Source organism: Artemia sp. Qi Xiang Cuo, chromosome 6, assembly GCF_049724085.1.
Source record: "Artemia sp. Qi Xiang Cuo chromosome 6, ASM4972408v1, whole genome shotgun sequence".
Taxonomy (NCBI): Eukaryota; Metazoa; Arthropoda; class Branchiopoda; order Anostraca; family Artemiidae; genus Artemia; species Artemia sp. Qi Xiang Cuo.
The window spans coordinates 47,142,785-47,160,608 of record NC_142799.1 but is presented as its reverse complement, the minus strand read 5'-3'; the positions used below and the strand labels follow the sequence as shown (position 1 = coordinate 47,160,608).

Sequence of the window (17,824 nt, the reverse complement as noted above, 5' to 3'; positions counted from 1 at the left end):
AAATACGTGCTACGAAATTCGAATCCTTTCTCAAGCCTGACATAATAGATGATATCCTGATAACTTAAATACCAAGTCAGAGTTTCCATTGAACTTAACAAAATGTACATTTTAAGTTACTTGATTGAATTTTTCAGAACAAAATTTGACCAAGTTCTCTGATAATGTTTGTTGAGGCTTTGGGGTAAAAGAACATGATTGACACTTAGCTTGGTAAATTCACGAGAAAATACCCTGGAAATAAGGATTAAGCATAATAGCAAACAACGTCAAAAAGCTATTTGTCATCATTTTGTCACAAAGCAATTTTTTGCAAGTTAATTTGACTAAATTTATTCTTTAATACACTAGACGTTCTTCATACTTGATATTCACCCATAAGTTATGGCATTTTTTTTTCCGTCAAACAGTTGGTGCGTTAAATAAAAACAGCGAAGAGTCTTTTCGCGTTTTCACTATTGTTCCTTAAATGGACTATCAAAAATGGTCTCTGAACGAATCAATTCTTCAATTAAATTTAAACATAGTGCACTGGAAACAACAAACAAGAATATGAAATGACAGAAGAATTGGTTGGTTTCTTTTTTGGCCAGAAAATTATGACGTTAATCTTTTTAGTTAGAATGATCTGTGATATTGGTCACTTTGGTCCCACACCACATTTTTCAAGCAGGATTTCTGAAAGTTATTACTGCTACAATTCTTTGATCTTAATCCATTACCATATTTCATCTTTTCCCATAAGTTTTCTTCCCTAGCATTAGATTTTTTAACAACCTTTTCGGAAGAAAGAAAGAAATAGAAAACGAACCAGCAAGACGGAGAAGCGATTCCATAACACCGGAAATCCCAGAGGCCAAGGTTAATGTTAGTTCTTGGTGCGTCATGAGACCAGCAGACATATTCATCAAAAGCAATAACATCCTAGAAAGGAAAATACAAAAAAACTAACATGGACTCTGGCAACACACAAAATGTTCAATTTTACACAACATAAATTTCGCTAATCTAAAATTTATAAAACAACAGTTAAAACAAGATAAACAGAAAAAAAACACCAATGGGAAAAAATCCGTAGCGACAAGCCCACTTCTTAAAAAAAACTTACAATAAAGGCTGCTGCCGCGCTAAGTATGCTACAGGCCTACATTTTTTTTTGTCTCAGAGAAATAAAACAATGCGTGGATAATTTCTTGACAAAACAAAAATTCGAACCTCAGCTGGATAAGATCTAAAATTTGTGAAAAACATGTCAAGTAGGTATTCATTAGAATACACTTCCTTAGAAGATTTACTAATCAATTGTACTAATTTTGGCAGCACAACAAGGAGAAAATATATATTCTATTTGTTTAGAAGCTAGAATTGGAGTCATTTCCACTTATACTTACCACATAGCCTTTTAATTTCGGAAACTCAAGAAAAGTCAACTTTCAAGTTTTCCTGCTGAGTTTCCACGCTAGATTTGAAATCCTTTGTCCGTGGGGATAGGGGTTCGAGTCCTGATGTCGCTGGTTATTTGGTTTGGAACGGGGGTCAAAAGCGTGACTGTAAGCTCAGCCAGAGTCGAGCCAGCTCTAAATGGGTACTAGAAGAAACCTGGGAAAGGTAAAAAGGACGAAAGCACAGGATGGCTGGCCCCCCACCCCCTATTGCGCTTCCTGGCTGAAGGGCCATGAAACGGAGATCAGCACCGCGGGTAGGGACTGTAAGGTCCAATACCTTATTCTTTACCTTACCTTTGCCTGGTCGGCGAGAGCTGCACCTGAACATTAGGTTTTTCCTTTAACATATTTAATCTTCGAATATCCTCCAATGGGCGAACGAGTTACAAGAAACGAGTAACAACTTTTACCATGCAGCCAGTTCTACAACGATAAAACTTTTCTATGCTATTTTAAATTAGTAGCTCTAAGAGTTCTTAGTCTTCAAAAACAGTTTTTCAAAACATAGACTAGCAACATACAAAAGCTAAAGGTCTATGGATAAGGACGCAAAAGGACCCTAAGTCGAAAAAAAAGAATAGGGAAATAATTAAGTTACAATTTGAAGGTTGCAACCTTACGAACTTTACATGGCCACTCATAGGGTATCGTATTAATTTCTTAAGGAGATTGAGGTGTTTTCGCATAAAACGGTTAGTCGTCTGGCTCCTATACGGAATTACCTAACCGTTTTCCGGTGATTTAGGACAAATAGAGAGGCTTCCTCGACATTCTGTACACCGTAACTATCTCTAAAGAAACACTCACAAGCCTAATTGGCAAACTTTAATAAGTAAGTAGAACCATAAGGTGAGTATGGCCAAATATTCGTTAGCTCCTGAATAGGAAAACATCGACTTTGTTTTAATGCTTCAGGTGAGTAGAGTAGCTTTGTCAACACCCATTGTAGTGCAACTGGTTCTAAAGGAACGCTCAGAAACAAAACAAGTTAAATTTATTTAACATTTGTGACCTGAATCTGAGGATATTGCAGGCATCCTTAGCTATCGCATGAGAAGACGTTACCTCTGCTGCAGTACTTTGGAGCCAGTGATGAGGCTTCGTTGAAGTCTAATGAATCACAAGTGGCTCAGTATGAACTGCATTTAAGGCTAAGTCATAGCACTTGATTGACCCTTAACGTTCTATACACATAATGTAATTTTCATGTTCACAATTACTCCCATACCAATGAGAATTACCACCCAAAACGATTTTACTACTAAATCAGGAAAACAATAGAGATATTGATACCCAATTAATATTTTCTTGCTTATTTTCACCCTTACGCAGTGGAACGACTCTTACTTGTCTTACTGGTACGGGAAATTGAGCCTTCTTCATTGAAAAAGTAATGAACAACATGATATACGGTAATAAATAGCATGCTACAGTCTTAAAAACTTTAACAATACCTGCTTAGCTATACAATTTAGTGTAAAAAGTTATCTTAGGGCATATGTGGATATCGTGTTTGAAAGTCTGACGGTGGAATTAGTAATCGTAGGTAAGTTTTTACTTTGGAACTATTAAAGTTGCCCAATCCTCATATAGTCAATGTTCATTCACTACAGATCTATTTGAGCTGTTGAAGAACCAACTAGATAGGTTGTAAGTAGCCTCCCGGCTGTATTAGGGTTTTTTCGAGTGCATGAACCATTCAGAAGTCAAATCACTCTTGTACTGATTTAAAATGTTTACCAACTATGAAGTTAGATTGAGTGAAATGCACTGGACTTTTGTTTTAATAATTTTCTTCTTTTTCGGATAAAATGGGCCAGTGGTATGTTAAGGTAGGCTATATTCTGGTATGGAGTATTTGAAAAAGGATAAAAGGGGATTAATCCTCGTAAGCACGTCGTATTCAACTGGGGTGGGAGCAAGGAACACGGAGCAAGGAACCATTTAAGGAAAATGCAAACTTCTTATAAGGGTCTTTCAGAGGGAGGCTTTAAATAGATTGAAATGCAAGCGGAGCGTGCATAGCTGTGCTTGCCTCATGCGGTTCTGTGCTACAGCGAATTGTTAGTCGTACTAATCCTCGTAAGTCTTGAATCACGGAAAATATCATGAATTATTATTAGTAAGAGGCATAAACTTTACAAAACATCTATTACCTGGTGGGAACGAAACAGATAAAATGTTTTCGGAGAATTTTAACTGCACTTTGAATAAATTTTTAACAAAAAACAAAAGGGGATAATATTAAACTGGTTCTATCAACCAACTTAGTGAGTCTGGTGTGGTTGTAGCCATTTTTTTCAATGGGGCAAAAAGAAGTAGGGGTATTAATTTATCTCCTGATCATGTCTTTAGTTTTTAATCCAGCTGAACAACACTAGTCTTCTTCTTAAACGAGGGATAGAACATTACTTGTGACTAGTAATAGAACATAGAACCTTACGAATGCTAGCGATAAAACATCGTATTTAGATAACCTGGACGCACATAGTCTTTTGATTTAGGTCTGTCCTCTCCCCCCCGTCATAGTTGAACAATCAGATTGACACCCCCCAAAACCATAACTCTCACTAAAAGTCACAACTTAATACCCCAATCCGTTCCAAAGATATACTCTATTTTAACAGGAAATGGTATTTTAATAAACTTGATACATATTGTGTCTGTTGAATTCGGTCTACCCCCCCCCCCCTCCCAAGTCAATAACCAAACATCTCCTTGATAACCCCTCCCATAACTCTCCTTGTAAGTTTCAACTTAGTACACCAATCCGTTCCTAAACAATTGCATATACGCTATTTTGATAATCTGACGACACACAGTGTCTTTCTATTTATTATACTACTTTACGGTACATTGATTATAAGTTCTATTATCCAGATTATTGTGCAAAAACATTTAGATGGACTAGAGACAAAATAATTTAACCCTTTTCCCCTCTCCCAATCCAAGATTCGGCATCCACTTACTCCCCTCTTCCCCTTCCTTTCCCAGACAGTACTTGAAAGTTTAAACTGCATCTGGCAAGCTAATTTTGAAACATTGTAGATATGCTATTTCATAACCTGGACACACACAGTGTGGAATAAAGCGATAAAACGAGGACAGGGTTGAGAATACGCCGAACAAAATTGAAAAATAAGCAAATGGGAGGTTCAAGTTATGTATATTACATTAGCGAACTCACCTGAATTGGGGAAACTGAAAGAAAGATCCGTTTTCTTGAACAATTATGCTTTTACTGTGTCCTTTTCCATTAATATGAATTTCTGCTTCGTGACATACGGAGGTCATTCTCTCCAGAGCCCACTCTCGAAGAAGACCGGCTGAAGATACAAGGGCAGCTTTATCTTGTGGGGAAGCCAGTTCAACATCTTTAGTACATTCAGGGAGCAATTCACTTGAAAAATATTGAGGAATTATCCAGGTTTTACCCGAGTTAAAATATTCAAAGATATCTTATATTGAACCCAATTCAACAATAGTCAAGCAAGTATTCCATGTATTTACTGACGAAGGACTAATGTATTTTTTTAAATTCACTGGCAGAATAAGCACTAATCAAAATATTTTCAGAAATTGATTTCCCTATGGATGCAAAGTAAGAGCAAAATTCATCCATTATGACCTTATTATTAGTTATTACTGCCCCCTTAGAAATTAATTTATTTGGCAAATTATTTCTTTTGGAATTGGGATGAAGAACAAGCCGCTTTTAAATGCTATGGCAAACTGAATCTTTACAATGATAAACATGCACTGCATTATATCGTTTATGAAAGATACTACCAATATCGACAGCAATGGATTATACGGAATGACAATACAACTTCAAATAAATGTCAAAATGGGTACTCGCTAGAGTAATTCATCAGTAAAATTTAAAATGTATTTTAGAATAACAAGGCATAACACTTTATCTGTAAAAAACGGTTTAAACGTGAAGAAAAGATTTATTAGGTTATATCGTGATCTTTTATGCTAGAGACATGTTTGAATATTACATTAGTAAATATATCATGCCAAAATCACTGCCCAATGGAAACTACCAAATGGTATTTACAAAACCAATGAAGGAGAGCCTGCCCAAAATTAAAAGCATAGTCAACGCAATACCATTGACATAAATAAGAATAATATGTCTAATAAACGGGCCCCCCCCCCCTTCTTTCTCATTTAAAACAGATGGAGGTAAAACCATTGGATAAGATAACTGTCCTTTTCTCATTGTTATACAAAGTCCTTTTTATCCTTTTTATGTCCTTTTTGTATCATTATACTAAGATTTTCGATCTTAATGATTGAAGGGCTCAAATGAAGACCATAGGCCCAGGCCCATGCCTCCATTTCGTTTCTTTCACCAAAACACTACTTAAAAGTTCCTGTGCCTGCTGACTACAAACCTGAGGCTATATCTCGAAAATAAAAGGTCCAAAATCATAACAAGCGAGATGCACATTAAAAAAAAAAGGCAAAAAGGCATTGTGTCGGAACCCCCCCCCCCCCCTAACAACCCCAAGCCCCTTAAATCTCACATATAAAATTTCTAAACGTCTTTCGATTCCCTGACAACATATCTGAAGTTACAAGTATTGAATTTAAATGTCTGACGCGAATGAAAAAAAAGCATCAATTATATACTTCTGACAATTCAAGGGCCCTCGACCCCGCCCTTTCGACCTCAAACATGAAGACAAGTGTCCTCTCTATCGACCCGTTGTTTTTCAGAGGTTATTAGGAATAGGTCTTTTAAAACTAATTTTAATATTATTAATCATTACAATTGCAGCATGACTGTCCTAAATAAAACACACAGTGAGTGTATTTTCCTCAGTTCATTTTTCTCAAATGATGTTTAATTTGGCCAAAATTGATATTTAAGGTCTCTTAGCTGGCTGATTATAAATATGAGGCTAATATTGTAATCAAATTAAGTCCAAATAAAAAAAAAAATATTTAGTCGATATTTTAAATTTGCACTTGATTGCTACCATGGTGTTTAGGGGTTTAGAATAAAATTTAAATATACAGATTTATAAATAACAGATAAAATTTCTAAAACGACGAAAAATACAGTAAAAAGGGCCCAATAATTTAAGCTTCGCGTCAAAAAGCTTCGTTTGATGGAAAAAAGAAAAAGTAGGCCAAACATCTGGAACATAAACCGAAAAACATAAAGAAATGAGGAAAGGCTATACAGTAAAATAAAAAAACGTTAAGACATCACATCCAAGGAGCCATATTTTTCACTTTGTAAAAGTTCTGGGCAACTCTGATATGGTGACGAAACACTACACAAATCCAATAAAATTTAGTCTAATAACTTTCGAACCTGCACGACACTAAGTTTTGTTTTTTCAACATTCGAATATTTATTCTTTTTTTTTGGTATTCGAAAATTCGTAAAGGTCAATTTAGTGTTGGCAGTCTAACATGTAATTCATTTAATTTAACTTTCTTCCTTTTATATAAGTGATGTTAAAATTAGTAGAAAATCAAATTTGCTAAAGTGAGCTTTAAATTTAAGCTCACTTTAGCATATTAGGTTCTAAGTAAAGAGCATTTGGCACAACAACCTTTCAGGCTGTTTGACGGGAAGCAGAGTCGCACTTGTTGCTAGTAAGATTTTTTGTTATTTGTCTACTAAACCATTACGTTTCATTTCTATATTCACTCTTTGTTGGCTTCACATCTCATACGAGCTAATTTCAACTCGTCACAAGACTTAAGTTTACTAAATACTTTCCATGAGAATTCTTTTTTTTTTAATTTATCAAAATGACGCATGTTTTTTTAAATATGTCGGTAAATTCTGATATCTAATTTAGAAACTGCAGAATAATAAAAAAAAAGCTTTGATCAAATTTAAAAAGGTTCGAACGATAAAGTTTTGTCTTGATTTCTACTTTTACAGGCCTGATATATATACTACGGACTGTTCATACATTCCTGTATCGCCAAAACTTTCTCGTAAAAACAAAATTGGAAAAAGGATACTGGATAATTCCAATTTAGACATTATAAATTATAAAACCAAAAACTACGAAACTAACAGCAATTCTTTCCGTACCAGCCTAATATGTCTTAAAAATAGCTTCAATTTAAGAATAATCTTAAAATAGGGTGATTTATGTAGTCAGAAAAATTTCATTAAAAAAAAAAAAAAAAAAAAAAAAAAAAAAAAAAAATCCCGTCATCTATTATTCTCGTCTGAATAGTAAGAAACCAGATAGTATGGGAAAAAATTGTTAGGATGACACGTAGCTCATCTTTATGTAGTATTAAACATAAACACAACGCAGAAAAAAAAAGACTTACCAATCGATTGATGATGATTGAAAACAATCTAACCAGCCAACCAACAAATGATAGAGTATACTTAGAGGAAAATCAAAGTTAAAGAGATCCAGCATAAGATCATAGCCAGCCTGACGAACTTTGGTATCTTCCGACTATAAGTAAAATAGCTAAATAAGAAAAGTCATTGCTGACAACTAGCAATATTTCTGGTGTAGCTAGGTTTTATGTCAATATATCCCATTGTGGCCTGAATTGGTTTCAACTTCTTCTTTATTTTATTAAATTCTTCGTTTTAACGATTTATATTTAAGTTCATTCTGAAATCAAGAGGAAAATTAAAAAGAAAACAAAGTAGGAGTGCGCAGGCCAAATACCTGCGTACTCCTAAATGACTATGGTTTATAGACCTGTTATTCCCAAAGTGGGGCGCAGGCTTCACCAGTGGGGCATGGCAATATTTTGGTAGGTTATGGGTAGGACGTGCACCCTTCTGCTCACTATAATTTAGAGTCTCAATTTTGAAAAAAAAACTTTGATGTTGAACGACGTCATATTCAAATGCATTTAAAGAGCGAAAAAGATACATGATAGAATTACATTGACGTTATACATTGCATAAAATGTAGTGTAGCTTCTACCAAGTAAAACATGTTCCAAGATACAAAGATACCAAGGTAATGGCCTTTCAAACTTCCTTCAGGTGAATACACCTAAAATTTTGAATAATAATATATAAATATCACGAGAGGGGTATCAGGATTTTAGAAATGCCTAGGTGGGGCATGGACCAAAATCGGTTTGGAACCACAGGTATAGACAATACTAGGCCGTGCTATCCGATTGTTATCTCATATAGAGATTTGGAATTATCCCTGTTCAGATAATTCAAGAAGGACACATCTAGGACAAAGGATTTACCGGGCATAAGTGCCGTCATGGAAGCGACATGACAGCTAATTCCTCTTTTTGGTTAACTGAAGTTTTATTCTATTCCAAGCCAAAAAATGTCACTTCAAATTATATGGGAATACATAAATAATCAAGGAAACACTGAACTACCATTTCGAATCTAATAAAACAATCTGGTTGCCTTGCTGTATAACAACTCCTCGCATTGAAAATTACGCAGAATATCAAAATATATCCAACATGGGGCCGGCGTTTAACCCCCCCCCCCCGGAAAATACCACCCCCCCCCCCCTCGCGGAAAATACGTCCCCGGTAAATACCCTCCCGTGGTAAATAAGGCTTTTCAAATTTGAAAATTTTATTTGAGTTTTTTTTAATTTCCGTAGGGGGAACGAACTTTGGTACTAAAATTAGATTAGAAATTAGAAATAACTCAAATAAAATTCTTAAATTTGGAAAGCCTTATTTTCCACTGGGGGGGGGGGGTATTTTCCGTGGGGGGGTAATCACCCGGGGGGGGGGGGGTAAACGCCTAGAACCATCCAACATACACTCTCATTTGCACTACCGCCATTAACTTCTTGCTAGAGCTACAACAGCATTGGCCATTACTCATATAGACACGACTTGCTTTTTATTTGCCTGAGAGTTCTCCAATCCTTAAGCATCGACCTGACGCGCAATGGTTTTGTATTCTTTCTAGTTTCTATGCTGTACATTTTAAATATAAGCCCTGCAACTAGAAATTCCTACAAAAACATATTGGTGTCAGTTATTTTTCTTTTTTAGTAGCGATCATATGTCTTTTCAAGGAAGAAAACATTTCAAATTTATAAAGAAAAATACCTTCTAGTCTCGTCCAATGAGACATGATGGAAGAAAACATGAAGAACAGTAATCTATTTAACGACGTCCACTAGCGGACGGAAGTAAGAACGGTAAAGATAAGTGAAACGTCATTATAAACGTACTTGAATATAGTACATACCTGACTAAGCAAAGCAGATTTAACATCGATCGCATTAATGTCACCACAAATGGCAAAATCCACGATTTCAGTCATCAGGTCTGAATCCAGATCTATGTTGGTCTTAGTGGATGGGAGTATGGCGACTACAGCCGTATCAGCTAGAGGTTGACTTTCAGCTTCATTGCCATCCTCTATCGGGACTAGATCTAGGTGATCAGACGAAGATGCATCCTTATCTTCGTCTTTTGTGTCAATGGCATCTCGATCGCTGAGTTCTGATAAATGACTGTCTAAGCCGTCGTCAATAAAAGGAAAACAGCTTTCACTCTAATAAAAATAATAATTATAAAACAATTGAGCCAACTGCCATAGATATATGCACAATGAAAATTTCTTCCCTGAAAAATAGAAAATCTAGAAGAAACAGTACTATTATAGGCAACAAAAACTTAGTTAAGAACAATTTGTCTCCCTTGAAATTGTGTTTTTCAATGGGTTGTCAAACAGAAAGGATGGCAACCCAAAGTAAGGCAAGAATCAATTTGATCTCAAGCTGTAAGCTCTAATGCCTTTTTATAAGCAGGAAAAAATCGAAGAACAGCCCAACACCCTTCCAACGCTCAATAATAATACCAGGTAGCCTTGAATCGCGAATGGTATCAGATTTAAATTCCAAGACAGCCTTAAAAAAAATAATAATAAAAAAAAAAGGTTGAAAGGTAAAAACGAGCGCCTTCAGTGGTGATAAGATAGATGATTTCCCTAGAGCAAGGACACTAAATTAGACAAATAAACCGTACATTTTATAAAATAAATCGAAATAAAGAAAAACAAATGTGAATACGACCAAAACAAAACCTTCTTTTCAAAAAAGAAATCAAATTTTAGAAATCTAAGTCTTTCCAATAAAACCAAGCAACGAGTAAAACTAATTGAAATCATTTATCTGAAACCTAAAACGAATAAACATAGAAAAAAAAATAAAACAAACATAATAAAAGGAACAATGACGCCTGACAAAAACGAGCATGAACTGCAACGAATAAAGACGGTTGTAGCCCTTTAAACCCTCTAAGTCACCCCAAGAGACTAGAGTATCGTTCGAGCTATACTTGAAACCAAATAAATTGCTCAAACAGAAAGTTAGGTCTAGCCAATTGTTTTGTCTACACATTTGAAAGGATTTGATTTAAAAATAAGAAAACAATGACAAAAATATGGTCTTTTCAAAATAATATAACTAAATGAATTATAATAAATATTTTATACCAATAAAGTTTACCACGCGTAGGTGTGCTGTTGGAGTTTTTACCACCCCCCCCCCCAGAAGCTAGAGTATTAAGTAGATTAAACTGGAGTTTATTAGCCAAGGGATTTTCCAGATATTTGAAAGGAGTGGATTTAAAGGAAGAAAGTATTTATGAAAATGTTGAATAAGAAAACTGAATTTATAGTTACAAATATCCTACTATAAGAAAAATAATCCCCGTAACTTCGAGCAGTATTCAATTTGTAACTTTAAAAGAAAAAAATAAAATTGAACCTAAAAAAAAATATTCGTTTACAGTAAAGTTCATGACACTTTAGTATTTCGAGTGTTTACGGTGCAGCAGCACCTTTAAAGCTCGATGTTTAGCTTCAATACTATTTTGATTTCTCTTCATTTAAAGGTTCGTTTCATAAAAGTAAATTGCAGGTCGTTTAAATTTTGAATTCAGCCTTTACTTTTCATGAAATTTATTTTCTTAATTTACAGTCGCTTTGAATTGAAGTAGTGTTAGCATATGTTAACATAATATAGTATATACCAACTTCAGCTGCAATATAATACAGTTCTTTAAAAACGAACTTGCGTTTTTTTTTTTATGTTTTTTTAATGAGAGTCACATGGGAATCTCAATGACTGTTAATGATTAAAACTCCATCATTTAGGACCATTCCTCAAATAATTTTTGAACAATCATGAATCCAAAGAGGTACAGTATTTCTTCACAAATAAAGCCGGGGTCAAAGACAGGTGGTATTGGAGGAATTAAAGGCCCAAGGGCTCTTCAATGGAAATCAAGCTCCATTCGTCAAATATATGATTATATACTTCTAGGTTACGATATTATTCTCAGATTTTTTTTGTTTTTTATTATTTATTGTTTTTTTTTTATTTTTTTACGAAGAAGTGTAGACGCATTAAATAAAAGGATTAATCTCTGAATAATCTTGAGTTGAAAAATGTAAGACATGCCTGTACGTGCAAAATGAGAAAGAGGGTGTTTGAAGGAGTGTGGCTCTTCTCAAATGCATACTTGATGCGTTTTGATTTTGAACGCCTAAATTTCAGTTTTAGCCTCTTATATATATTCAGTAGAAAGATATACGGTATGCATATTGTTTCCTATTTTCAATCAGCCTCAAAAACCTTAAATACCATAAACAAGAATGGCGATGGGGTTCCAGAAGAAAGGGCAAAGAGCCTTTGACACTTCGGGTCCTTTGATCTTAATATTGAAAATCTTTGATGTTTGATTTTGTGATAAAAAAAAATCAAAAAAAAATCACGCTTTGACATGTTAAATCCTGTTGAAATCTTTCATAACGTACTATCAGTTTTCATGAGAAGAGCCCAAAATAGAAGCTCCTGGGCCAATATCCCCTCCAACCCTCAATTTTTCAGGAATAGAAATTTTTTATGAACGTGGACCCAAACTAAAACGTTTAAAACAACCCCCCCCCCTCGAAAAAAAAAATATATTTATGGTGAAAATAAAATCATTTGGGTGAAATAACCCCTAATTTAAACAATCATTCTCCAATGAAAAGGTGCGTCTTGATAATAATCATTCTTTATGAGGATATGGGTACTTGTGAATAATAGATTTATAATAGTTTTAGTTTTGTGATTGAATTATAATCTAGTAGGGATGTCATTCTCTGCTTTTTCTGTCCTGTCTCTTGCTTCTTTTTTTTTTATCGACTGATCTTTTTTTGTGTGTAAAGATCTTTATTCTATTAGGCATCACTTTCCATTTGTTTATGTATTTAGCTTACGCATCGTTGGCTACGATTTAATTTTGCTGCAATTATGTTTTACTATTGCAGTTCTTATATTCATCTTTTATTTTCATTAGCCTACAGTATCAGCTTTCATTGAGAACCAAGATGACGATCTTCCCTTTTAAAACATTATCAATTAAAATATTTCAATTACGAATTATTTTACTTGAATGAGGTAAAACAAATACTAGCTTCTCAACGGCGTAGCTAAGAATAGAACGTAGCTATTCTAGATCTTCCCTTGGCAGCAAACCACCGTATCTACAAAAGATCAACTTTGAGAAAATCGAAATCAAAATATGAAGACCTTTTCACAGAGGTCATTATACCTCTAGCTACTCTAAGAACTGAATAATATATTACGCGACGGAAATTAGTACACTATATTCTTAACTCACTACAGATCCAAGCAGACAAATGCAGAAATTGGTCTATCAAGAGACGAAATATACGTCATTGTTATATTCAAAGTAATTATCAAGAACTTAACTATCGGTATTTGTCACCATTCAATGCACAAAAGGTACAGAATCAAAACAAAAATAAGCCTTATAATGAAGCTGGAGCCATTCTGATTTTCTTTTACCTGGATACTCGAATTTAAAAGATCTTCTGGTTTCACAGGCATTGATTGAGCAGTCTTTTTTCTTGACATCCATTGCCGAACGATTCTCTTAAACTTTAGCTCATACTTCGCAAAAGGGATCACCATGTAAGATTTTACTAAAGGATCAGTCGCTGGTCGTACTTCATAAAACAAAAACCTGAAAATATCCAAAGCGTACGTTCTATTATATTGAATCACCCATACTATTTTGCAAAATCGTCATTCAGAAAACCAAACTCAAATCAATAAGCTTTACAAAATTAAATTACCAGTGGCAGTGCGGGATAGAATGCACACGGTGTTCATCGTGTTCAATTGTGGCAGTCATTTGGTAGAGAAAATGTTCGCATCTGTCCTAACTCTTTCTTTGAGAATTTAGACTGCGGTTTAGGAGATTTTAAGTCAGCTTCTAAATGAATTTGCTTTCTGAATATCTGATTCAGTATTAAACCTACTTATTCAACAAATAATTCAAATAAAAAAAGGGTGCATGACAATTTCACCTGAAGAAGAATACATGGCAGTCGGTTCGACTTTTCCCCATACAATAATGTGTTCAATGATGAAATGGAACAAAAAAACAAATTCACTAAGTTCTTTGAAAGTGAAAAATGATTCCACCTCTTAAAAAAGTGAACAATCAGATTTTTTACTGGTTGGAAAGAGCTTCTGATTGTGTAAACATTTTAATTTAAGCTTCCGATCCTCAACACTGAAAATATTTGACTTTAGGGTACTTTAACTCCGATATTAATTGATAAAATGTTTAAAATGCTGACCACGATCATCCAATGGTAGAATCGATATCCAATGGTATATTGTCTTAAAATAACTACCATTTCAATTCTGTTCCTTATGTCTATAGAAAGTTGCAAAACTGGAAGTTTGTGTTTATAAAAATGGAAGTCCTCATGTCGATTTTCCTTCAAAAACCATAAAACCTTATTTTCACTCTCCAGCGATATAAAAAAACATGAACCACACATTTTCATTTTCAAGCCTTAAATTTTTTATTTTGAAAAGCAAAGATAAGTATGTGTTTCAGGAGAAATTCCAGTGCTGTTATCACTACCATTCTTGTTCTTGCAACATATATCTTTTCGTTTTTAATACTTCTACTACTCACTGCGGCCCCAAGCCATCTGAGGCCAAAACAGCTATGCACGCTCCTCCTCCATCCTAATCTATTCAAAGCCTCCCACTTTACACTCTACCAAGAAGTTTCCATTACCTTTAAATCTTTCCTTACGACATACTCCCACAGCATTCGGGGCAAGTACTATTTTTGGCAATCTGTCATCCTTCATTCGCGTACCATGTCCTAGCCATCTAAAACTTTCTGCCATTATAGCCCTAGAAAGCGGGACTGAATCATATTTTTCGTAGAATTTACTGCTGAGATAGTCGGGTACCCAAAACAATCCGTTGACAATATCTCTGGCAAACATCTAGCAAATCCGTGTTACCACATCAACAGAGTATACGCTTGTCACCACATAAAGAAGGACATGATAGTGGATTTCCCATCCAAATTAGTCCAAAGGACCCCCCCCCTCCGCAGAAAATTCCCCTAAGAATACACGTTTTTAGTTTTTCGACCACAATGCACTAACAATTATGATAGCATTATGAAGATTAGCTTGAGATGTTGCATCGGCATTTAATACAAAATCGTCAAAAAATAGAATAACAATACATACAAATTGTTTAAGCACGTAAGAAGATTATTAACGTAAGTTGAAGATAATAGAGGCCCTAAAAGAGAACCTTAGGAAATTATACTTTCGAATAAGAACCAATTGGATAGGGTATCATCCAATTGGATGTATGTCAACTTGGAAAATTGTTTCCTCCAGTCTTGAGTTTGTAAAATCCAGTGAGTACCTGTACTTCGAAGTTTTAGAAAAAGAATCCTATAATAAACTGTGACAAATAAACCAACTGCTGCTACTGCTTGCTCAGTTTGAGCAGGGTTTCTAAATGTTAATTTAACATTAGGACAATAATTTCCCAAGAAATTACCTCAATTATCTTTCACAAATTTCCCAAACACTTTTAACAACAAAGTAAATATGATAACTAATTCATAATTGTTTGCACACTTTTTAAATATTATAAAGTATTATTGTTCTTTAAATTTTAATTTCAAAAGTAAAGTTTTTCTAATTAGTAAAGAGCGAATTTTAAACCTAAAACGAACAAAAAGTAGTGTTGCGGTTTATGCAACATATTTTGAACAACTGTTTCAGATAAACTAGCTCGCAATATTTCCCTATATTTGTAGTAATTCTGAAAACTAGCACATTGCTGAAAACACAAAACCGACAAAACGGACCAGGAAACTCTTAAGTGGCCTGCAAAAACTAAAAAAAATAATTCAAAAAGCTCTCAATAGTCTTTTACCGGCCACGAAATCAATAACTTTTACGAAACGATTTGAACTCTCTAAAAAAGACAAGAAAGCATAGTTTTCAGTAAAGAGCTACTTTTTCAGAATTCTGCTAAATTTTACACTTTTTTTTCTATCAAACCTTAAAGTTAAACTTCAAAAACTTTTTCGCATGCTGAAAAAAGGTCTGCGTTCCGCAGGTACCGATTCCTGATTCAATGCCTTCTGCTAGGAGTGTAATGCGTGGTTGGGGGCAAATCATACGACAGTTACAGTGTTTTCCCCCAGATTTCTTCAGGTACCTGTGTAAAACTAGATTGACACTGGCTAAGCTAACAGAGTCATACCAATTGACACCCCGCTCCGATCTAAATAGCCAGTGCCACAAGGTCTTGAACCCCTGACCTAAGGATTCCAAGTCCGGAGCGCTAACCACTCGGCTAGGACTAGTGTTTACCTCGCCCTAGGAGTAAACCTTGAAGCGTATAACAGATACTCCTTGTTGCATTTCGAACTCTCCTTCCTAGGATATCTTTCGATACTTGACAAACTATGTTCTTAAGATAATATAACTTATCTTATAAACTGCCAAATTCTAAACTCTCCAGCTTCACATTCAACTGTTCTTGGAAGTTTCCTCTTAAATTCTTATTCTGGAGCCTATCAGCATCATAACTATCCGGTAAGTAATTACCCTTCTAAAATTACAGCTTTAAATTAAATTATGACACTGCCAGAAGGTATTCTTTACTTTTAAAATCAATTATGGCATTAATACATACCGTAATGTCCCGCATCAGTCCTACCAGTTTTCCATTTACAGTAATGCAATATATAGTTAGCCATCTTGTCATCATGTGAGAACAATATTACATTGATGACCTTTTTCTGCCCTAATTCCGTGATGGTTATAACTAGGTTACTGTACCTACAAAATCTCTGCAGTCAATTACCCTTGCGTTTTTTCTTCCCTACTCGAAATTTACCTAAGCATCGATCCCTGTTTATACCGGCCTGGGGATTAGCATACCCTAATACAAATACCACGTTTTTACGGATGATTTTATGTATTTGTTCTTGTAATTGTATAAATTCCATCTCAGTAATTATTTTCTTAACCAGTCGGTTCTACAGGGGAAATACCACTAAGACTGATACCTTCACTTTTTAGTTAAAAATTGAGCAACTAGAATTCTATTGTTAATACCTTTTCCACCTAAGAAAGACATAGACGCTTTCTTATTCACCATGAGCCCTACCCCGTGACCATGTATCCTATCCTTTCTACTTTCTAACTCTGGAAGATTAGTTTCTGAAACCCCTATCAAGTCTAGATCAAAGAGTCTGAATTTACCAGTTGAAAAGCAATGGGTCCCGTCAGGGCAGGTCAGGGACTAATAACTTCTTCTCAATTTACAAAAAGAACTTAAACCGGCTTAGAACTGGACAGCAAGAAGTCCCAAGAACCTCTAGCTGATTGGAAGCTTTGTGCAAGCCCAGGCCAATCTTGGTCACTACATGGTTTCTCGAACTTGGCGTAGCTCTTCCATCAACAAGAGTCAATGTCCTGCGCAAGCAATCTAAATCCTATTACCTCCGACTCAAAGCACATTGCTGTGTCATTTACTACACTATAATTCCTTCGAAGGGTGTGAACACCTCAAGGTCACCTTACAGCACAGTTAGCAGACGTGGATTCGTTAGCCAAACTTGTGAAAAGTCCACCATAATACAACTATGAAGTCATGCAAGCAGTGGTTTCTTCCAGAAATAGAGAATGGCGGAAGGAGCTTATGATAAATTGGAGACCTAAAACCATCTCACAACACCTGAACAACTCTATCCTTTCGTAAACTGATCATCCTTGTCATAAATTTGCCAGAGTTCTTCAACTGATATTTTCAATAAAACACATTGTCGTGTCCATTATTCTTGTAAAAAAATAAAACAAGCTAGATAAAATCTATGAGATATTATAATTTCAAAAATCCACTGCTTTTCTCTCTGTAAATCTCCATTCGTTGCTGGTTAAAATAGTACAGTTAGAGACATACATAATGGTAATTTTTAAGCGACGAAAGAGAATTCAACACATCATTGAAATAATTGAAAAAAGCAGAGTTGCAATAAGGTAGTATGTACCTAACTGCTATTAT

The 17,824-nt window shown here is 34.9% G+C and overlaps 1 protein-coding gene across 1 annotated transcript in view; it reads right to left on the bottom strand.

Moving 5' to 3' along the window:
• The window catches only part of LOC148951294 (E3 ubiquitin-protein ligase HERC2-like), a 299,149-nt gene that overhangs the window by 186,757 nt on the left and 94,568 nt on the right, over positions 1 to 17,824 (bottom strand). Inside the window, 5 exon segments of the mRNA XM_089091055.1 lie at positions 812 to 924; positions 4,633 to 4,845; positions 7,764 to 7,897; positions 9,643 to 9,951; positions 13,259 to 13,436. Of these exon segments, the coding sequence (XP_088947181.1) occupies positions 812 to 924; positions 4,633 to 4,845; positions 7,764 to 7,897; positions 9,643 to 9,951; positions 13,259 to 13,436 (947 nt within the window).